Below are 23,037 nucleotides of genomic sequence, written 5' to 3'. Positions count from 1 at the left end.
GTTTTGTGCCTTCTGAGATGTTGATGCAAAGTGAGGAAGAGCATCTTTAATTTCTCCACAGGAAGAGGAGAAAAAACACTTGTGTTCCTGCCTGTCCTCAGAAGGGAAATATTTGTCCCCTTTGCCAGGTGCTGAACCCGACAGGACCAGGATGACCCCGAGTTCCAGCACTGCAGCTCACGGGGGCTCAGATGCTGCTTCAACAAGTGAAATCCCCCCCCAGGCTTCATCAGAGCTCAGCAAAATGAGCACACAGGGAAATGTATTGTGAGGGTGGGGAGGCCCTGGCACAGGTTGCCCAGAGAAGCTGTGGCTGCCCCATCCCTGGAAGTGCCCAAGGCCAGGTTGGACGGGGCTTGGAGCAACCTGGGCTGGTGGAAGGTGTCCCAGCCCATGGCACGAGGTGGAATGAGATGATCTTGAAGGTTCCTTCAGACCCAAACCAGTCTGTGATTCTTTGGTGTCCCTGCCCATGGCAGAGGGTTAAAAAAGATGGTCTTTAAGGTCCCTTTCAACACAAACTATCTGTGACTCCATGAAGTCCCCCCAGCTGTTAGACCACCACCAGGAGCCCTGGCCATCAGGGGTCACACCGCGCTGCCCAGGCCCTGGCACAGGGGATTCCACACAGCTCCTGCTCCTTTCCCCGGGGATGTGGCTGAGCTGAGGGCTTTGGGGCATGGCCTGATGTTAATAGCTGGCCTCAAGGGGCAGCCTAGCAAGAGCCATGGTGTCTCTGCCAGCAGCAGTTGCCACATCAGCTCGGGTGTTTAATGGCCAGGGGATGAGGGAGCGGAAGCGTGAGGGGTCCTGTGCCAGCCATTCCTGCTGCACACACTGCACAACGTGCTAATCCCCCCACGGGGAGGGGGGGTTGGCACTCAGGACTGAAAGGCTTCTGCTGTTTGTGCCAAGTGGCAGAGCTGGACAGATCACCCCAGGCAGCTCATGCTGACCAGAACCATCCCACTGGCTTTGGGACATTGGTGGTGGTCTTGCTGTGGTATTCCAGTACCTGAAGGGGCTCCAAGAGAGCGGAGAAGGACTCTGGATAAGGGCATCTAGTGATAGAACAAGGGAGAATGGATTTAAACTGACAGGGTGTAGGTTTAGACTGGATATTGAGAAGAAATTCCTTACTCTGAGGGTGGGGAGGCCCTGGCATAGGTTGCCCAGAGCAGATGTGGCTGCTCCATCCCTGGAAGTGTCCAAGGCCATGTTGGACAGGGCTTGGAGCAACCTGGTCTAGTGGAAGGTGTCCCTGCACATGGAGATCATCACCATGAGATGATCTTTAAGGTCCCTCCAACCCAAGCCATTCTGTGATTCCATGATTCCATGGGATGGCCATGGAAGCAGGCTGGTGGGGCACAGCCCAACTCTAACCCCCCAAAGACACCAAAAATCAGAAGCACCTGAGTTATTCTGACTTTTATTTCATTGCTTCTTAGTCCACACAGTCGGTATAAAATCAGAAAAAGCAAAGCGGGAAAAAAAAAAGTAGAACCCCAAAAAACCCCAAAATTAAACAAAAAACAACAGCAAGAGTGTCTGGAGTCCTCAGAGGCAGCCTGGGGTCTGTGCTGGTGCCTGTTCAATTCATGGCCAGACACTTTGCTGACACAGACAGAGGACAGACATCTCGCTCTGGCACCGGGGAGCCACCGCTCCAGCCAGAGCTGTTTCTGTTCCTCTGGACCACGGAGGGGGAAAAAGGAACCTCGGTTATAAATGCTTTATTAAAAATAATAGTAAGAGCAAATCTAAGTACAAAAGCAGTTATAGCTCCATTATATTACACAGAGTTATTCCTCGTTTCTAGCTCGGTTGTTTTACCTCAAGGTCGTTAACTGAATTTCCAGTGACTAGGGTTAACTGGCTTAGCGGGGTAAGGAATGGTAAATAGATAGCACCATTTCATACAATCTGGGGGTTCCTTTCGGGGATATGCTGGGTTGGATTCTTTCTCATGGGCAGTTTCGCTCCACGGCAAGGACAGAGCACGTTTTCATGGGTGGGAGCAGCAGTTCCTGGTGGCTCAGCCTGGCACGGCTTGGCACGGCTTGGCACACACCCCAACCCCACCGGAGAACGGCCCGGGCTGGATTGCAACTCAGCCTAAGTGATTTAAAGCCCAAATTCCCAGCGGGTGTGGTGGCAAGGCAATGGGATTTAGGCACGTAAGTCATTTAGGCACTTGGGGCAATCAAAGCCTTTGCTCCGAAATCCCTCCAACCCTTTGGAAGCGTCTCCCGTCAGATCTGGACGTGCACTTTGGTTACCAGGATCACAGCATGTGGCAGGAGCAGGGAGCAGCCCTCTGGCTGAGTAAACAGGCCTAGCTCTGATTTACACCAGCCTGAAACCAGTCAGAGCCGGGGGGTTCTGATGGTTCAACAGGGGCTGGGAGAGGGGAGGAGAGTTCAGCTCAGGGAGGATTTTGCACGAGAGAAGAAAATCACTGCGCTCTTGTTACACTGTTAGGAGTTATAGTTCCTTAGGCACTTGCTTCAGGCTTTAAAACAGCGCATGGTCAACAAAAGCAAACAAGACTATGTACATATATGTAAAAAGTGTTATAAATAGGTTTTTTAAACCATAGATACTATATACATCTTCAATTAACAAGTAACCCTTTGAGTGTTTCCTTTTGAGGGGGGGGGTCGGTTGGGGTCGGGTTTGGTGGGAAGGTTTATTCCTTCTCTTTTTTTTTGGGGGGGGGTTTTGGGGGGGAATGGGTGGGTGATGGTTTGTTGTTTGTGGGTTTTTTTGTTGTTTTTGGTTAATTTTCTTTCCCGTTTTCTCGTCTATTTTCCCCCGCCTCCGTCTCCTCCGTGGACGCCACGCGTGCCCTTGTCACACCCCACCAGCGCCGGGCATCACTCGCGCTTCCGTAGGATGACGTAGATGATGCCGCTGGCCAGCGCCAGGGGGAAGGCCAGCCACGCCAGGATGTAGGCGAAGCCGTAGGTGGTGTTTTCCGAGGCTTGGTGCCAGTCCGTGTGCCTCACTGTGAAGATGGCAGCGCCACTCATCACGCACAGCCCTGCCGGGAGCAACACAGGGAAGGGGTCAGTGGTGCCACTGCTGCCTGAAACTTCTTACAAGAATCACAGAATCAACGGGTTTGGGAAAGACCCCCGAGATCATCCAGTCCAACCCTTGATCCAACCCTGCCGTGGTTCCCAGCCCAGGGCACTGATGCCACATCCAGTTTATCCTTCAACACCTCCAGGGATGGTGACTCCACCCCCTCCCTGGGCAGCCCCTTCCAATGGCTGAGCACTCTCTCTGGAAAGAAGTTCATCCTGATGTCCAACCTAAACCTCCCCTGGCACAGCTTGATACTGTAAAAAACCCCCTAAGACTCAATTTGTGAGGTTTAGAAAGCAACATTCCCTTCTATCACAAGAATCCAATTTCTTCCAAAGCGTGCATAACTGAGTTACAAAAACCTCTTGCTTTTATTTACTTACCTAATTAACAATTCAAAGCATTACCTAATTAACAATTCAAAGCATTACCTAACACTGCTACACCCACTTCCAAAACCGTCCCTCCCACCACCCTCACCACGCCTCCCAAATCTGAGCTGGAAGTCCCAGAAGACCCCTATCCTCATCTCTTCCTCCTCCTCCTCATCTCCTTTGTCCATTATACAGTCACATTATACAGTGTCACACCTTCTGGAACAATTTCTTGGCTCCTGCGTAGCTCTGACTGCCTGTCAGGTGTTAAGTCTCTGCCTCAGTACATTTTCACAGGCAAAAAAACTCTTTAGCTCGTTTTGTTGAGGTTCTTAACAATGATAAACAGCATTTTAGGAATAGTGTTCAAAGGTACAACAAGCTAAGCTGGAAACTTATACAATATAGGTTTTATGCCTATACCATGCATGGATTATCCCCCACTGGAATGAGCCAGACAGGATGAGCCCCAACAGCAGCATGGGAGGATGTTTATTACTGTCCCCTTGTATCCTGTCTCCTGGAAAACTGAGTATCTCCTGTCTCCTGATTTGGGGGGTGATGCTGTTGGCTCTACAGGTGAAAGCCATGCTCAGCAAGCAAATCCAGAGCCCTGGAGCAGACAAAGCTGGAGCACTGCCAGGGCTCACCCATCCCTTGGGCAACCCCAGGTCCAGCTGCTGCTCCAGACCAGCCCCACTGCTCTGGGTAGCTTGTTTAAAACTCAGGCTGCAGCCTGACCCACCTTCCTGAGGTGCTGCAAGAGGTCAGACATGAACCTGGGGTTTTTTTAAGCAATAAAGTTTCTTTATCACCTGTCCAGGTAGTAAAGAACACAAAGAGCTGGGCCTCAGGGTGCTCTGGCCGAGCAGGTTCTGTGCCCTGGGATTTCCCCATCCTTCATGGCTGTGCCAGGAGTTCAGCTGGAAATCCCACTCCCTGCAAACCCCACACCCTGCAAACTCCACTCCCTGAAAACCCCATTCCCTGAACACCTCACTCCCTGCAGACCCCATTCCCTGCAGACCCCATTCCCTGAAGATACCACTCCCTGAAAACTCCATTTCCTGAAAATCACAGTCCTTTAAAACACTGTTTCCTGCAAACTCTGCTGCCAGCAAACACCAATCCCTGCAAACCCCACTCCCTGAAAACCCCACATCCTAAAAACCCCACTCTTTGAAAGCCCCATTGCCTTGAAAACCCTGTTCCCTTGAAAAACCTCCCTGCAAACCCTGTTCCTTGAAAACCTCAGTAAACAGTCCCTGAAAACCCCAGTACCTTGAAACTCTACTCCTTGAAAACCCTGTTTCCTGAAAACCCCATTTCTCTAAAAACGCCATTGCCTTGAAAACCCAGTTCCCTAAAAACCCCATTCCCTGAAAACCCTGTTCCTTTGAAAACCCTGTTCCTTTGAAAACCCTGTTCCGCTGCAAACCCTGTTCCTTGAAAATCCCACTCCCTGCAAACCCCATTCTCAGCAAACCCCACTCCCTACAAACACCGTTCCCAGCAAACCCCACTCCCTGCAAGCCCCACTGTGCCCGTGGCTCGTCCCTCTTCCCCACTGCTGGCACCCACCCTGTCCAGCCAGGGGCCACTGTGGGTCCGGGAGGGGTGTCCAGCCAGGCCCAGCCCTGGCAGGCAGAGTTGAAGCTTTGTTGCAAAGCCCCCGTGAGCGCTGGGCTCACACAAAGCCACCTCTATTCCTGCCCGAAAACAAGCCCTTTTAGTCAATCCCAGCAGTTCCATTATACAGTCGTGGGGCTGTTGTTGGAGCCGAGTTCCAAATCCCCTGCACGGACCTCAGGACCACCTACATTTAACCACCGTGATATTTGAGCTGCAATTCCACTTGACACTGCTCCTTTTGTTCTGGGAAAGTGCACAAGTGGGAATACGCTTCATTAAGGCGCTGCTGGAGCAGTTTCCATTCTCCCAGCACGGAGCTGACTCCCACTGCCCAGCCCATGCACAGAGAGCACAGCCATTGTCTGCCCGGCCTGTGGGACAGGGACGGGCGTGTGGCCACCCCAGTCACCTCCAGACAGCGAAAATACAGCAGCAATTGTCCCCAGGAGGAATTTGGCAGAAGGGGGGCGATGGCTGGGACTGCACTTGTACAGCATCTGCACTGGTCTGGGCATGGAGAACATACTGGGAAGTGAGGGACAGTTGGATCCAGCTGCCTGCACCAATGAAAGCAATAATGCATCACCACTTTGGAGCGGGATTTTAAGAATGCTCTAGTCTTGCTTTGACAGGTCAGGAGGGCAAACGTGTCCTGGGATCTGTTCCCACAGGTCTGTGTGTGCTGGCGCTGCCCCAGCCCTGCAGAGGAACCAGGCTGGGCACTGCTGCCAGCTCCAGGTCGGCTCTCCAGACCCAGGGGTTTGCAAAAAGCTGTGGGATATGTGGCAGGCACAGCCCTCGAGGCTGAGCCCACCCTCTCCACCCCACAGCTCTAGGGTGGGAGGGCTGGGAGAGAAGGGATAGAAGTGACGATGAGGCTGGAGAATGGAAAAGTTGGGTCAAACCCTGATAAGTCCAAACCAACGTCTCTCCCAGGCTGGAATGACACAGCTGTGAGGAGTTACCCGTGGATGTGATTGACCCAGCAAAGGTGGAGGGTCAAGGGTCTTTTGTTGCCCTTTTGTCAGCTGCAAATCCCATCAGGGCAAATCCAAGTAGTCTTCATGATTCCAAGCAGTGTGGAGAAGGTGCTGGTGATGATCCTGCCTGGCCACTGCACAACAGACCCCACTGGCTTCATGCATCTCTTCTTGCCCTTCTCTCCACTCCCCACTGTCCCTGAGCTAAGTTGTAGTGGGAACCAGCCCCTGCCCTCCTCCTTGGCTCTCAGGGCACCCCTACCAAGCTCTGCCACCCAACAGCACCCAGTGGTCCTGCCCCTGGCACCCACTGGTTCAGGTCCAGCACTGCTGTTTGCCAGGCTCCAAAGCTGGAGACCTTCAGCCTTGCCAGGCTGCAGCACCCTGGGAGGAGGTGCAGGGTGATGGAGGGCTTCAGGCAGAGCCTCCTCATCCCCTCCCAGAAGGAGGAAGGTCCTCTCCAGCTCTGCTGCAGCTGAGAACAAAGCACTCGGGTGGGTGAGACCCCATCCCTGGCAGATCTGCTGCAGGGCTCTGTGGTGCCAGGGCTTGGCAAGGCATGGATGAACACCTGCAAAGCCTGAAGGCCTCAGGAGCTTCCTTCCTTGGCTTCAGACAGCAGTGGCTTTCCACCACAAGCTGCAAGGAGACCACATCAGGTTCAGCTCCTGTGACCAAAGCTGTCTGTACCTCCAGGGGCATCTCCTGGCAGCGCTGGCACAGCCGTGCCCTGTTTCCTACCAACAACCCTGAAATTTAGGGTCACAAAGATCACAGCTGTCCTGTGCCCCCTCCTCCAGCCCTGGAAGCTTCATGGGGATCAGGTCACACTTCTTCTGTCCTTCATGCTGGCTGGGGATGGATTTGACCCACACCTCAGGCTCAACAAGGAAAGACGCTGCATCCCTTTAGGACACCCAGCACAGCATGGACAGGAGGGCTGCAATCCCCATTTTCTCCTCCTCTGACAATGAGGATTCACCAGCAATCACTCAGGAGAGAGAAGCCTTCTGCTCCCAGGTCTATTAGACAGGCTCTCAGGCAGGTAATTGCATTATTAATGCCCATTTCCCTTCCTTGTCTCCATGGCTCTAATGGGTTTTCTACACATCCACCTTTCCAGAGATGCTGAACTGATCTGAACTCACCACCTGCATTATGGCCAAGCAGATGCACTTATCATAGATTTCATGCCAATAAAGGTTAGTTCTAAACTTCTTCAGGGTTTGTGAAGGCCAGGCACTTAGAGGATACTCAAGAGACTTTGTCTATACCCAGTGGATGAGTTTTACCATTGACTTAGTGGGCTAGGGTGGCTTCTAGTTTAACATCTAAAGCTCTAGGAAATGATTAATCTCCTTCCCAGACACCCTGTCATAATGCAGCCAGAACCCTGAAGCACAATTAAATTTTTCTAGCCTGAACACTTGAAAATCCTCTCCACTGGTTTCGTATGTGGAAACATAAACAGAGTCAGAGGCTTTACAGCATCTATATTTGGGAACTGCAACATAGGACATGAACTGTGGCTCATTTCCAGCACCAAGTTCTTTAAGAGTTAAAAATAGTAGCTGACAGTTCCAAGTCAGCTGGCTCAGCCTGCAGCTCCAGCAGCTCTTTGGTGATGTGGAAAGCACCAGGCCCCCTCATGGCAAGTTTATAAATAATCACTGGGTCCTCTTTTGCCAAAACAGGATTGTCAGGACTTCCCCCACCCCACCAGCAGCTGTGGAAGCCTCACCCAGACCGGCACAGGTGTGTCCCAGAGCCAGCACAGCCACCCAGGACCCTCCATGTCCCAGCCTGAGCCCTGAGGAGAGCAGGCAGAGCGCTCAGTCTGGCAGCCCCCATGACCTACTTGCCCCCAGCTCTGCCCCCAGTGGGTCTGATACCTTGTCCCTCTAAAACCTCCCTGGCTGGGGCAGCAACCCTCTTGCACCTTCCATGGTGCAAGGGCAGAAGAGCCTGACAGAAAGATCCCATCCTGGGCCGTGTGGGACCTCAACACACCCAAATTATTCCACCCCTCTTCCCTTCGCTAGACAGTACAGGGACCAGCTCCATGGCCCTCCTGCCCCTGCCCCCAGGACTGTGCTCATTCCCACACCACTCTCTGTGCCTGGCAGCCCCATCCCCAGCAGTGACAGCCCCATCCCTCAGCCCCCACTCACCAGCAAGGATCTGGAAGACTCCGGTGATGTAGAACCTGCCGCCCTTGGTGAGCGTGAACAGCTGGCAGAAGAACAGGAACAGGGACAGGACGCTGAAGATGACGGAGAGGATCATCATGGCTTGGACAGACTGCAGCCATTCTGGGGACAGACAGACAGATGGACACCTCAGTGTGGGAACTGCACAGCCCACCACTGCGCCCGTGGCCCTGGCACCAGGTCCTGTGCCACCATCCCACCCTGGGTCCCACGGAGTTTGTTAACAGTGACAAACAGTGACAAACAGTGACAGGCTGGATGAGACCACATCCAGTGCTGCACCAGCTGGTGAGGTTCTCAGCACTCAGCACGGGCAGGATGCTCCCCAGGATTTAGGATGCCATGGGGTAGAACGAATTGCAGGGCCGGGCACTGCCTGGGGGAGCATTTCCCATTAAAGAGGAGCAGGGAGATTAGCCCTGACCTAAAGCCTGCAGAAGACAAAGCCTCTCCCCCCAGCTCCATGCCAGGGCCTGGTCGTTCAGCTGTGCTACAAACACATGTGCAGCAAGCTGTGAGACACCGTGCTGGCCAAGCTCCGAGGGCAAATAAATACACAGAGAGTGAAAACACCCTCTGCCCTTGTGGAGTCAAACCTTTTGGAAGAGCCTTCCCCAGCTGCCAAACGCAGCTGCCTCCCAGAGCAGACCAGTTAAACCAGCCCCTGCATGACTCACTGCCCAGCTATTTCCAGGCTTAGTGGGTGTGTAACTCCCCACGCAAAAAAAAATACACATAAACAAGCAAAACGGGCTCCATCCCATGAGCTGCTGCAGCCTGACAGAAAGGGGCAGCTCCTGAGGGCACCAGGACAGGGCCACGCTCACAAATACCTCTGCCTTCCCCTTTCCTTAGTAAGTCTGAAACCAAAATGTGTATTTGCAGCCTTCCTGGAGAGGTCTCTGAGGATGCAACATCAATTAACTCACCGTGAAAACCAGCAGGACTCAGTTTGGGTAAACTGAGGCACAAACCACGCAGTGCAAGGTGGAAGAATCGTGCTTTGGGCTGGATCCTCAGGTGGGAATAGGGAGCACTGAAGCCTCAGGCTCAGTCCCATGTTCCTGCCAGTTTTACTCCCACCAACTTCAGTCCCCTGACTGCAAGAACCAGCTTTCTGCAGCAAATAGCTGAAATGTAGCAAAACTTTCAAACAAAGCTGTGCTGTCACCTCTAACACCTGGAGCAGCAAATGAGGCCACTGGGACTGTCCAGGGCAGTGTCTGCTCCAGAGAACTGACCACTCCTCCCCACCAAATCCCTGCAAGCTGCACTCAGGGAGGTGAGAGAGGAATTGGAACTGGAGAGTGAGGCACAGCCTTCAGCTGGGATGGCAATAATGCTCCGTGCCTGAGCCCTCCCAACAAATCCATGCCTGTGGGGAACATCCTGTGCCACTCAGTCACGTCTGCTGTGTTTGACTTTGGACCAGCAATTCCGCCCCTTGTCTTTGCATCTTGCCTCAGGACGTTCATGTAATGGAGCAAACTCAGTCCCTGGAACCACCCAGAGAGGCCCCTGCTCATCCCAGACAGCCTTTTCCTTCCCCTCCTTGACACGCTTCCCGTGCCAAACCACTCTGCAGCATCAACAAGCTGCTGCACTTCACTCATTCCAGGGCACTGGGTTCCCCCTGCACCAGCTGCTGCCGTTCCTTAGGAAGGAGCAGCTAGCACTGCTTCCAGGAAAGCCCTGTGTGGTGGGATGTGCACACAAATATCCAATATATTTCATCTATCTCACGCAGCCGGGCAGGGAAACCCCCTTGCCTCACCCCCACCTGCCCTTTCAGCTCTGGGAAACAAGGATGAGGCAGATCCAGCACCACCAAAAATCATCATATCAGAAGGGATCAGGGGAGTGGGTAGGTGGTGCAGCTGCTGAACTCCAAACTCCCTCCACACTTCAGCACAGAAAGACTCTGATCCCAGCTCTGGGAAGCTGAGCTTTCCTCTCACCCTTTCCCAAGCCCTGAAGCCACGTCCAGCCCCATGCACTGGCTGAGCCAAAGTCAAGCCCTGCAGTTTCATCCAGGACCCAGAAAGCCAAGTCTTTTGTGATTTCAAAGGCCACGGGATCTGGCCCGGAGAGGAGCCCTTTCTGCTCGGAGGTGGATGCTCCAACTGCTGGTTATTTTCGGAGAAGTCTGTCTAGACAGAAAGCTGAGCTGAGCTGAGCTGCCCTTTAATTGCATCCGCCTCCCCCTGCCTGTTTTTTGGTTCTGAATGCAAATGGTTTATGGGGGCTTTGCAAAATCCCGTTGTAATAAAGGGCAGTGCCAGAGGAATATAAAAGTGGGCACTGAGGGGGGAGCCCATCAGGGCCAGAGGGTTTCTGCAGCCAGAGAGCAGTGAGCCTGTGAGCAGGGAAACCAAGAGACAGTTCCACAGACCAGAGCTCTGAACCCACTCACATCCAGCCCTTTGCTGACTTTGATTGGCCTCCTTTGTGAGAACAAGGGGCAGCATCCCCAGCCCAGGACTCAGAGATCCACAAGCTGCTCTTCTCCTTTAACTCCAAGCCCAGCTTACCACAGACTGCAGCTGTATTAGGACAGCTGATTGCCTGTAATTCGTTTAAAATCAGCCTATAAGTGCAGATCGATTTTTATCTCCTCAGCCCCACATCCTTTTAACTCCTCTGCTGTCAGTGCTGTGTCCTGCCCACAGCCCTCCCCAAACACATTCCCGGAGGGAGGCCGGGCCCGGGAGCTGCCCCACGGGCTGTCAGCACTGTTTACTCCCAGCCCGTTATTTGTGGTTTCCCCTGGCCAGCAAGTCGGTTGTTCCATTTTTCTCCTGCATCTCTGCTGCTCTGTGTTTGTATCTTTGTTCTTCAGGAGGAGGAAGAAAAGGAAGCAGCGTGGAAAGGACAGATAACACCCTGCATGCTGCTTCCGGAGAGGACCCGTCGGGAGGGGCTTTAGAGCCCTTTCAGAGCAGTCAGAAACAAAGCAAGAAGTTTTTACAGAATAAATTCGAATTTCCCCCGAAGTTCTGCAAGCCCTGATGTGCCCACACCACTGCTGACAACAGCAGGGAAGAGACTTCGCCCCCGGGATGCTGAAGAACACATTTCACTGCCCTAAAGTCCAACAGGAAAGAAAGAAACCCAGGGGAGAAACTGGAACCTAGAGCAGAAATTGCAGCTGAATCCCACAGAAACACAGCAGCAAACACAACCCCTTCCAGCAGAGCCCCAGCCCTGCTTGCAGGGAGGTTTTATACCCAGACAGGACTGACAGGGAGAAACATGCCCACGGCCTTAAAGGACAGGCATTGCCTCCCCAGGGTTTAATCACACACTCCCCACCCTCTTTGGACCCAGCCAAGGAAAAAGAATAAAATGCAAACTGCAAAGACACTTATTTGAGCAATCACCTTATTCCATCACTGTAAAACATCATTAAATTAGTGCTGGGCTTTAAAAGCACCTGAGTGCTGGGACCTGCCACTGATGGGAATATTTTGCAGATAGATTTTCCCTTTGCAAACTGTGTATGCACTCTACACTTAAAAAGCACCCACTTCTGGGGAGGAAAACATCTATGAAGGAGGTAATTGTAGCAATCATAATATATACAAAGCTAGAGGGAGGGGAAATTCATGATCAACAACTGCATGGTAAAACCTGCCCCTTCAATGCTGCAAACTAAATATCAGCAGGGTCAGGAACAGCACAAAGTTACCAGCCTGGTCTGCCAGGAAAAGCCATGTTTTCTGAGCAGAATTGCCAGAGCAGACTCCCAGGTTTCAAGGTCTGACCAAGAACCTGAACCCAGCTCACATCTTTGGCCTATAAAGTGGAGAGGTTGCATCAAAGCAGCGGGTTTGATATTGAAACACCCCTTAAGAGGGCTGGAAGAGGCTGAGCTGAAGATGCAGAAATATCACTTTAATTGCCTCATTCTTCTGGGGCTGCACTTCAGACCGAGGCCCCTCAGCAACTCGCTGAAGCAGCTCAGAAAGCCAAAAAGGCTCAGCCCCTGCAGTGCTGTTCCTGCACTGCCCAGACCCCAGAGCTCCAAGGGAACATCTCTCCTGTTGGGGAGAACAGCATCACAGGCCATCCAGCAGAGCCTCTGAGCTCTGCTCAGATTCCCTGGGATTTCCCAGGGAAATCCAGCTCCGTGACATTGCAACTTTATCCTGCTTTGGCCCCAGACCTCCCACAGACACACAGTCAAACCCACCCCGGCTGGTGCTGCTGGTTGCTCAAACCAAGAAAAGCAGGTTTTGCACCCAAAAGACCACAGGGTGCTGGACTGAGGCATTCCTGGAAATCCCACTGGAAAAGGGCTCCCAAGGTGTTTGTGAGGGCTGGGGGATGAGCAGGTGGGAAATGCCAGTGCTGCAAGGAGGTAATGAATGAACACAGTGCTGTAATTCCTGCCCCTGAAGAGACCTCCTGGGTCTCTTCTGCAGCCCCTTCAGAAGGAGATGAACCTCTCAAACCTCTGTTTTCTCCTCTCCTCCTCTTTTCCTCTTGGCTCTCCTCCCTTTGCCTTCTCCTTGGAGCTCCATCCAGGCAGTCCATGAGGCCAAGCTGTCCATAGCTCTCCAGAGCTGCCACACTCAGACATCCCATCACACCATCAGAGCTCACATCCCACAGGGGCAACCCCTGATGCAGCTGAGGCAGCAGAAAGCTCTGGCACCATGAAAAGCACCTTCCAACAGCTCCACAAAGCCCAAGCCAGCTCCTCTCCAAGACCCTCGGCGTGGTGGCTCTGACTCCCTTTGGCTGGTGTGTGAGAGTGAGCTGAGGTGGCAGATCCATCACTCCAGGCTCAGATCCTCCAGAGGGCTTAGGTACCAGCTCCCAGGGATTTCAAGTCCAGGCACCAGGAGCGGGGATGGGCAGTGGTGGTGCCCTGACCCACAGGCACATTACAGGGGGACACTCAGCCCGTGGCCTCAGGGACATCCAAGAGTCTCATCAAGGCCAAAAAAATGTTGGATTAAGGGTTTTCCAGCACTGCACTCTGCAGGGGACTCCCCCATCCATTCTTCTGGTTTGACAGTCACTGTTAGCCCACAGGTTACCTTTGTCCTCCCTTTCACTCCTCTTCCATGGCCAGAGCACACATCCAGCAGGGAAGGTTGTCTGACCTCCCCTTACACAGAAAAATGGGAGCCAAAGAGCTCTGGAGCAGCTCAGAAAAACACAGCACCAGTTCCCTACCTCTCTTTATCAGATGCTCTTCGTAAGAACAAACAACAATAAAAAATGGGTTTATGCAGAGGAAATCCCTTTCCTATCAAAGGCAAAAAAGTTGTGGGAGAAACTGATCTGAAATACAAAATACTCTCCTGGAATAGGAGAGTTTTAGATGTTAGGAATAAATTCTTAACTCAGAGGGTGGGGAGGCCCTGGCACAGGTTGCCCAGAGAAGCTGTGGCTGCCCCAGCCCTGGAAGTGTCCAAGGCCAGGTTGGACAGGGCTTGGAGCAACCTGGGCTGGTGGAAGGTGTCCCTGCCCATGGCAGGGGGTGGAGCTGGATGAGCTTTACCAACCCAAACCATTCTGGGATTTTGGGAATGCCCTGCAGCTCATTTCAAACAACTAAGGGACAAGTGACTGTCACCCACAGCAGGCAGAGAGGGTTCAACCCTGCCCGTGTTAGGCTGGTGCCACCCATCATTAATGACAAAGTGGGTGTCCTGGGCCAACTAAAAGCTGCCTCTTTGCTACTCTGCTGCCAACTGCAAAGAGCCTGAGGGACCAGATATGTCCCCAAATCAGGATATCTCTACATGGGGTCCATAACTGGGTGGAACCAGCTGATGGCCAGAACCTGAAGTATAAAGGCTGTGCACTCTCACACAAACAATCCAGTATTCACTGTAGGCCTTCACTCCAACACATCCAGCACCTTTAAACAAGGGTAATTTCCTGCTGGTTGGTAATTTCATTCCAGTTTGCAAGTGCCCAGCAGAAGCAAAGCAAAAGGCAGCAGCAGCAGCAGCAGTGCTGTGGCCACAGGTGCACATCATGTAGGCAGATGGTCACTTTAGCTTTCAAGAAAAAGCTGAAATCATTGTTTAAATCTTCATATCAACAAATCTTTGAAGGTCTAACTTGCTGGGGTGACTGGACTCTCCCCTCCTGTGCTAGGAAGTGTCCCCTCACCACTGACACGTTCTCCTGTTGGTGCAGTCTCAGCCTTCCCAGTGGGCTGGAGGGGAATTCCCCCCATCTCTTTGTGTTGAGATACTTTACACTCACTATCAATAATGGAATTAGACATTGAGAAATAATTTTCCTCAGCACAAGGCTTCAATGAAGCCTTGCTACACCATTTTCAGTCGTAAAAAGGATTACAACAAGTTAAACAGCACCTCCATCTCTCCATCCCACCTTTCCCTTGTCATGTGAGTCCAGCACTGCTGGAAGAAAGAGTTTGAAAGAATAAAGGCTGCAAACCACTCTGGGGGAGCTGACAGAGCAAAAGCAGCAGGTTCAGATGTTTCAGTTATGCATTTTAAAGCGGAGAAGCAGCAGCACAACTCCTCCTGGGAGCAGCAGATGGGTCAGGGTCCAGATGTTTCTGCCTTGTATCAGGGATGAAAAGCTTTCCTGCCTCCTCCAGAACAAAGAAAATGCATTTACAACACCAGCAGTGCTGCTTAGGGACCCATCTGCCAGGGGAAAGAGGCTCTGGAAGAGGCAGAGTTGGTGTGCAGAGGAGCAGGGCAATCCCTGGTGTGTGGCAGTGGCTGCCCCATCCCTGGGAGGCCCAGGTGGTCCAGGGCAGATCTTTGCTCTGGGCAACCCACCTGGGCTTAGCTCGTGGCCATCACATCAGTAAAACAGTGGGTGCGTCGCACAGCCCTCAGCACTCAGCAGTCTTGGGGACTGGCAGCCCGTGCATTTCCCAAGGGTTTGGGTTTTCTTCTCCCTTCAAAAAAGCCAAAAAACACCAGCCTGCCTGTGAACAAGCCAGTCATGGGAAAGCCACAGAGCAGCAACAGGAAAACCTGTGCAAAGACAACAGGAAAAACGTCTCCTGACATTACAGAAGGACGCGGGGATCTCCACGGATGCCCCCGTTGCTTCCCCACTTGCAGCGCTCCCACCAAAACCAGGAGAAGAGCAGAAAAAAAAGGTCTTCTTGTCTGCATAAATAATTCAGTTGTGGAAAGAAAAGGCCATTTTTGGAGGGAAAAAAACTATCAAACTGTCTGGACACTTGGGGTGGATTCTACTTGAGAGCACTGGAGCAGCCCAGGCCCGGCCCCGTGCCGGCAGCGGGACCGCGCAGCCGGGGCTGGCACAGGGCCCTGCCGACGCACAATCCTGGGATTCAGAGCCGAATTCCTGAGATAAGTCTTTTCCAGGAATGTCTGACAGCGCAAACGAAGCAAAGATTGCAACATTTTTTCCATAGTTTTCGGCCTCTCGGAAAAAAAAAAGGCATTATCTGCCGAGCCAATGCAAAAATCAAAGCAACAAGCGGGCGGTTGTACGAGGAGAAGAAGTGGGCACCTGCCCTCAGCTCCCTCCCCAGGGGTGGCTCAGCCCTCACACAGGGTTTGAGCCCTTCCAAGAGGAATTTGGGAGGTGGGAGCTCAAGCTCCACGGAGGCCAGGGCCACCCTGTACCCAAGGTCTGATGTCCCAGGAAGCCGTGGCCTGGCAGTGCTGCACTCAGCCCTTGGGTTGTTCTGCTGCCTGTTCCACCCCCATGGGGTTATCTGTAGGGTTAGGGGCACAGTCCCAAACCTGCCTCAGTGTTAAACAAAAGCAAATCCCACTGGCACTTGGTTTTACAAGTTCAGCTTCTTGTTGTGCATCCACAGGACAGGGGAGGCTCATCCGTGCTGAGACCAAGAGGGACATCACAGCACAACCAACCCCCAAAGCCCCTATTCATGATGAACACAGGGGACCAAGCACTACCTAATTCCCCAAATTCCACTTGCACAACCAACTCCCAAAGCCCCCATCCATGACAGGACAGAGAAGGCTCATCCCTGCTGAGACCAAGAGGGACATCACAGCACAACCAACCCCCAAAGCCTCTGTTCATGATGAATAGAGGTGACCCAGCACTACCTAATCCCCCAATTTCCACTTACTGAGTTCCCCTGCTTTTGAAAAGAGAGGAAGGAATAACCCCACCACAGCAGCCACAGCGCTGGCCAGAAGAAAAACTGCCTCTGTGTAAAGAGTGAGTTCTGCCAAAATTCCCAAACCAGGATTCCTTGCTCTTAGCCCAGAGCAGACCTTGGCACTCCAGGATTAACCATTAAGTACAATCCTTGGCACAGGGAAAGGAATTCTTAGGCCTGTCTGCATCCTCCTGCAGCACAGCCCATGTCCTGAGAGGGATGGAACCGAGGATGGTTTGTGGTATTTGACAGGGGATCATTCCTATTTTTGAAAGTAAGCATATTCCTAGGAAAGAGCATATGAGGAGCATAAGGATGAGGCAGGAAACAAGTGTGAGCCTCAGAGGTGGCTCTGCCCCAGCATCCTTGCCCTGTGTTGCTACTGCTCCAAATAGGACAGCAGCTCCCCTGGCAGTGGGAGCAAGGGATGGACAGCACGGAGGGAGGGAGCAGGACCTGCTGGAAAGGATATGTGGCATTTTTTGTCTGTTTCTACAAACAGATCTTAAAAGCCTTATGCAAGCCCAGGAAAAATCCTTTTGTGTTCCTACAGCAGCAGTGAGCTCAGGATCCTGCCTCCAGGGCCTTACAAGGTGAAGGTCCTCAGCTGCATTGCTCCCACACTCCTGTCCCAGGGTGGATGGGGCACAAGCTTTTGCTGAAGCAAAACCCCCTTCTCATGATGCCAGAGCAGAACCTTTGGATAAATAAGAGCTGTCAGAGGGCTGTTGAAGCCTTGGGCATGATGCACTTCTGCTCAATGAGCAGCTCACTGGGGCACCTTATCATAGAATCACACAATCACAAAATCATGGTTTGGGGTGGAAGGGACCTTAAAGACCATCCCATTCCAACCCACCTGCCATGGGCAGGGACACCTTCCACAGATAAGGGCTATCACCCCAACTCAGCTGCTCGACTGTGTTTGTAACAGGGTCATCTTGACTACAGTCCCTTTAATGATAAAAAATCATCACTGCAAAGGGTTCACAGGGAAGCCCAAATTTAAGTGGCTCAGTCATAGAATCATAGAACATGCTGGGCTGGGAGGGACCCATCAGGATCATCCAGTCCAACTACACGTAGGCTCCAAACACGCAGCAGGACAGTCAGGCGTGGAGGAAACCAGCCAGCTGCATTTCGGACAAGCCCCTCTCCACACTGACAGCTCCAACACACAAACATCCTGTAAACATCCAGAAAATGCCACGCAGGTTTGAAAAGCAAAAAGATTTGGGGAGGCTTTAGAGCCCTCGGCTCCGGGACTCCTGGGGGCAGTCGCTGCCTTTCATTGCAAAGCACAAGCTCAGCAGTTCGGAGCTCGCATGACTGGCCGTGCACAGGCTGCCTACGCTGCAGAGAGCCAGCACCGGCCAACTGCTGATGAAGGACACGGCTCCAGAAGGCTCCTCGCCTGGGATGCGATCCAGCCGCTTCCCGGCCGTCCCGGACACCACCAGGCGTCAGCAGAGACCAGCGGTGGGAGCTCCACTCCCACCGACACCAGAGCCTGGGCCCGCGCAGGGACACGCTGTTGCTTTCAGCCCGGGGAAGGCAAAGGGAAGATACCAGCATCCACCTCCCTGCGTGGGGTAACGCGAACGTTTTGCTCGCAGCATTAGGGGGAGCAAAATCCCCAATCTCCAAAATCCCTCTGACAGCCTCCCATCGCTCCAAGACCCTCTGGAAGCATGTAGTGCTCTCAGGGTGACTGTTCCCTCTTCGCTAAGGCCACGGGGCATCGCTTTGCTCCTGCATCGGGTCTGTTTTCCGGCATGAAGTGCCTGTGCCTCCAGTGACAGCTCTGGGATTCACAGCTGCTTGCACTGGAGGTTGCACTGGGACAATCTGTTTCCACAGGAAAGCAAAAAACCAGGCTAACAAAACAAGTGCTGGCCACAGCAGCACTGGCATTAGCTCTGTCTTCTGGGGAAACTGAGGCACGGGCTTCCCTGACCCCCTGAGCACAGATTTTGTGTTACTGGTACCATAAATCACCCTGGAAACTCTGTGTCATGGTGTCTCCTCCCCTGCTGACCTCAGCAAACAGCTTGCTAGGTGATGTCACCCAGTGTGACATCAGCCTTCACCCAGCTTGGTCCAGAGGTGGCTGTTCAGCCCCCAGATGTGCGGGTGCCACGGGAGCCCTCTCAGCAGAGGGATGAAGAAGGACTCAAGCGCTCAGCACATCCCACAGCAAACCACAGGGCAAGGGTTGTGCCCAAAAACTCAGCCTATCACAGCAGGAAAGCACAGGGCAGCTTCCTGGGTAGGGATGGGGTATCCTCTGGAGACAGGCTGTCCTTGGAGCACCGCGTGCATCTTTAAAACCCCCTCACACTGGAGCAGAGGGAGGAGTGCCCAAAACAGCCCCTCTGCTCCCAGCAGGGCAACAGAGCAAGCCCTGCTCCAAGGACCACCTCGTGTTCGTATATCCAACTGGAAAAACGGGCTAGTAACAGGAGAGCCCTCAAAAGGGCTCGAGCAAGTCACCTGCACTGTGGCTGAGTGTGCCAACACCCTGCCACGGTGCTGCCAGGAGCCTGAGGGCACAGGGCAGGGTGATGGGCATCGAGTCTGGTTTCCTTGCTAAGCCCCATCACAGCTTCAAGGACTCGTAAGGGTGGGGGGAGCAATCCCCCCTTTGTGGCCCTCCAGGACCACAGCAGAGCCATTCCCCTCCGTGTGGGACAGAGCAGAGGAGGCAAGGGGATGGGGTGGGAGGGAACAACTTCAGGGACGCAGGGAAAACCGAGAAGGAATTGCAAATAACCCTCACAGGCAAACCCCCCTTGATTCCATAAGTCCCAGGAGGAGAATAAAAGCGAGGGGCAGCAACAGGGAGCACTCACCATTGTTGGATGATGCCAGGCAGTGGAAGATGGTTCCAGAGGTGCAGTTCTGCCAGAGGTCTGCCGTGTGCTCGCCGTTCACCAGCCATTGCTGCGAGAGAGACACAGCCCGGTGAGCAGGGCCCTGGGGGCAGCAGGACGCCCTGTCCCCCCCTCAAAGCTTCGGCCCCGGGCAGCCCCAGCACACCCCGGCACGTGTCTGCCCGGCCGGGAGCTCCCAGGCACACGCTTTCCTTTAGAGGGAGGTTTGGAAAGTAAATACTGATATTTGCTTTTAACTGCTTTCGCCTCAACGGCAGAAAAACAGAAGCTCTTTATGCTGTTTAAACACGGAGCGAGTCCCGAGGGGATGCGCATTTCCCTCCTCCCGACCGGGATATTTGAATGCTTCCACGTGATTCCTAACGACTCGGAAGATTTTTGTAACGTCTTCCACTACTATTACCAAAAAGAAAAAAAAAAAAAAAAGAGAGAGAGAGAAAAAATACGCGAAGAAGCCCCTGGTGAAGCAACCCTGCGAGTCACCAGCTCCACAGAACGGCTGCCTCAAAACCAAGTCGAACTTTTTCCCAAGCAGCTGACGTGTTCACTGGGCTCCAGCCCGAGGACAGTGCTGGGAAGGCTCTGTGCCGCATCCAGCCCTCAGTCTTCCCGCTCCTCGCAAAGTTTAAGCCTTGGAAATCACCAGCAGGAGCCCATCTGGGTTAGGAAACAGTCTGTGCCTAATTCACAGCCCCAGAGGAGCAGAGCTGGGGAGCAGAACTGCCGGTGCCGAGGAGCCAGTGCCCAAATCAGCCCCGTGCCAAGGGGCTTCGCTCAAACTGGCTGTACTGGTCCTGTGGGCTGGAGCCCATTAGCAGGTGGGGCTCCCTCATGAAAGGGGAGTGAAAGCAGCATCACCCCCATGGAGGGGATTTTGAGTGCTCTGAGACTGCTCCCGGATATGGACCAACTCAGGGATGATGAGGAGATGGGCTTCAACACTGCTCTGTACTAACGTGGATGCCCTGAGCACCCACCACACCACACACAAAACCCCCCCACCAGTTACACCTGACAGCACAAACTCCGAAATCCCCAAATCCCACTGTTAGTGAGACCACCAAGCGGCAAAGTAAAAGCTTCCTGCTAAAAGCCAGGCTGTAAAATAAGCCATAAATAAAAATACCACCTCCTGCTCTTGCCATGCCATGTCCCTGGCTCGCTGGCACCCCGGTGCCAGGGGAAAATCCGTACTTACACTGACGATGGTGGAGACGAAGAGCAGCACCAGCACGGTGACGTGGAGCACGATGATCCCCAGCAGCAACAGCAGCATCTTGGCGGCGGTGGAGGGCAGAACTGGAGGGGGACAGGGATGCTGCTGAGTGCGTGTGCGTGTCTCCGTGCGTGTCTGTCCGTCTGTCCGGGCCGGCCGGCCGGGGGCAGCAGGAGACGCTCCGCTCCGCCCCGCCGGCTCCGGGGCATCCTGCTGGGGCAGCGCCCGCCGCCCGGGCCCCCTCCCTCGGCCCCGCCGACGGACGGGGATCCGAGCCCTCTGCCCGGACCCGCTCCCGATACCCCCGGGGGTCCTCCGAGGCCTCGCCCCGAGCCGGATCCCCTAAGTCACCTCACCGAGGATCCCCAATCACCTCACCGAGAGGGCTCCCCCAGCCCCCCTCTCCAGGATCCCCAGGGGGACGGTTCCCCGAGAAGGCTCCCCCAGCCCCTCTCCCCCGAGGGGGGCTCCGATCCCTCTCCGCAAGGGGAATGTGCTCCTCGCCCCCCCCGCCCGCGGCGGGAAGGCTCGATGTCGGCGCATCTCACCCGAGGGGCTGCCCCGGCCCCACTCCGCGGGAAGGGGGGTGGTACCTTGCCCACCCACCCATGGGACCACCGGGGGTGATGCTGTCGGCCCTCTCCCCAGCGGAGGCTTTCTCGGACGACCCCCGTGGGGGTGGGGGGGAAGGAGGCGTCTACTTCGGCCCATTTCACCCCAGTGAGCTACCTCGGCCCGTCTCTCCGGGGGTGCCCTCGGCCAATCTCCCTTCGGCACCGCCAACAGAGGCTCTCCTGGACCCTTTCCAGGGGTGGGGGAGACTTTCCTCAGCTATCTCCCCTTGGCACCGCCAACAGCGGCTCTCCTGGACCCCCTCCCGGGCTGAAGGAGGGAGTTTACCCCAGCCCACCTCCCTCCGGGACCCTCAGTGAGGAGCGGAGGGGGCTGCCCCGACCCTTCTCCCTAGAGGATCCCTGGACGGCGGAAGGGGGGCTCCCCCAGTCTCTCTCCCAGGGTCTCCGCAGCCCCTCTCCCGCTCGGTGTGGCCGTTCCCCTCCCCTCCCCGGTGGCCCCCCGCCCGTCGCGGGGCCCGCTCCGTACTCACGTCGCTGCGGAGCCGAGCGGGGCTGGGCGGCGGGAGCGGCGCGGGGCGCGGAGCGGAGCGGGCGGCGGCGCTGTCAAGTTTCCCCTTTAACCGGGGCCACCGCCCCGCTTGCGTCTGTGGGACGGGGAGGGCTCAGCCCTCCGCCCGCCGCCCGCCTATAAACGCGGCAGCGCCCCGGCCCCGGCCCCGCCGCTCCCCCCGGGAGCCGCTCACCGCCCCGCTGCCTTCTCCGGGCTCCGCATCCCTTCCCCTGGGCTCCGCATCCCTTTCTCCGGGCTCCGCATCCCGGCCCCGAGCCGCTCCCTGCCCCGGGCACAGCGCGGCCGCTCCCGCCGGCCAGCGAGGAGATTTGACGGGGGGAACGAAGACCACCCTCTCTCCCCCACGATGGAGCCCCCGGCACCCCTGGAGGAGGGAAGAAGGAGGGGGAGAGGTGGTGGCCCCGTGAGTGGGTGTCCCCGGGCTGCAGGGACAGGACAAGCTGTCCGAGCTGACCACATCGGGGGCCCCTCGTCCCCGTTTGTGCAGCCCCGAACAGATTCCGTGGGACAGGATTTGGGGAATGGGCTGTGCTGGAGGGATTGTAGCTCTTGGACTCGTTTTTTTTTTTTTTTTTTTAGCACTTGAAAGCCAAATGAGGTGGAACCGAGCAACTTTTCACTAAATGGAGGGTGAGATTTTTCAAAATGCTGGAGGACACTGGGAGAGCTGAGGCTGTTCAGCCTGGAGAAGAAAGGTTCTGGGGAGACCTTAAAGCCCCTTCCAGTGCCTAAAGGGGCTGGAAAGGGCATGGAGTGACAGGACAAGGGGGAATGGCTTCCCACTGACAAAGGGCAGGGTTAGATGGGATACTGAGAAGAAATTCTCCCCTGTGAGGGTGGGGAGGCCCTGGCACAGGTTGCCCAGAGAAGCTGGGGCTGCCCCATCCCTGGAAATGTCCAAGGTTGGACGGGGCTTGGAGCAACCTGGGCTAGTGGAAGGTGTCCCTGCCCATGGCAGGGGGTGGGACTGGATGATCTTTAAGGTCTTTCCAACCCAAACTATGCTGTGATTCTAGACTTAGGAGCTCGGGGAGGAAGGAGTGGCTGCATAGCAGCCCTCACTCATTCCTCACCCCCAGCTAATCTGTTGATATAAAGCTCACACACAGTCCAGCCCCCATCCCCGGGGACCTGCACGCTCCTGGGAGTCCTGAGCACTCACACCAACCTCCCCTTCACCTCTTCCCCTCCTCACACACCAGCTCCAAGCTAATCCCGCGTTGTTGCACAGACGAGGGAAGTCGGCATCCAGCCACCGAGACTGTAAATCTTGGGAGAAAAGAGGGAGAGGAGCGTGCTTGGCTCCCTCCTCCTGGCAGGCAGAGGCGTGTTCCCTGCAGCGCTGGCTCTGGCTCCTCACACTCACGCAAGGGGTCCCG

At 54.7% G+C, this 23,037-nt stretch overlaps 1 protein-coding gene across 1 annotated transcript; it reads right to left on the bottom strand.

The window, feature by feature from the left end:
* Window positions 1-1,416: 1,416 nt before the first annotated feature.
* Window positions 1,417-21,736, bottom strand: PMP22 (peripheral myelin protein 22). Its single transcript, XM_064675676.1, has 5 exons — window positions 21,618-21,736; window positions 20,495-20,595; window positions 19,255-19,345; window positions 8,251-8,391; window positions 1,417-3,046 (listed from the first exon to the last, which is right to left on the bottom strand). The coding sequence occupies exons 2-5, from the start codon at window positions 20,570-20,572 to the stop codon at window positions 2,880-2,882; spliced, it is 477 nt and encodes a 158-aa protein (XP_064531746.1). The 5' UTR covers window positions 20,573-20,595; window positions 21,618-21,736; the 3' UTR covers window positions 1,417-2,879.
* Between the last annotated feature and the right edge of the window lie 1,301 nt (window positions 21,737-23,037).

This window comes from Pseudopipra pipra, chromosome 19 (assembly GCF_036250125.1).
Source record: "Pseudopipra pipra isolate bDixPip1 chromosome 19, bDixPip1.hap1, whole genome shotgun sequence".
In the NCBI taxonomy this organism is placed as follows: Eukaryota; Metazoa; Chordata; class Aves; order Passeriformes; family Pipridae; genus Pseudopipra; species Pseudopipra pipra.
This window is presented reverse-complemented; position numbering and strand designations above follow the sequence as displayed.

Coding starts and splice junctions, on each gene's coding strand:
- PMP22 (XM_064675676.1), bottom strand. CDS start 20,572: ATGCTGCTGTTGCTGCTGGGGATCATCGTGCTCCACGTCACCGTGCTG. Junction 8,392..19,254: donor CCTGGCATCATCCAACAATG/GTGAGTGCTCCC, acceptor GTCTGTCCCCAG/AATGGCTGCAGTCTGTCCAA. Junction 3,047..8,250: donor AGTCTTCCAGATCCTTGCTG/GTGAGTGGGGGC, acceptor TGCTCCCGGCAG/GGCTGTGCGTGATGAGTGGC.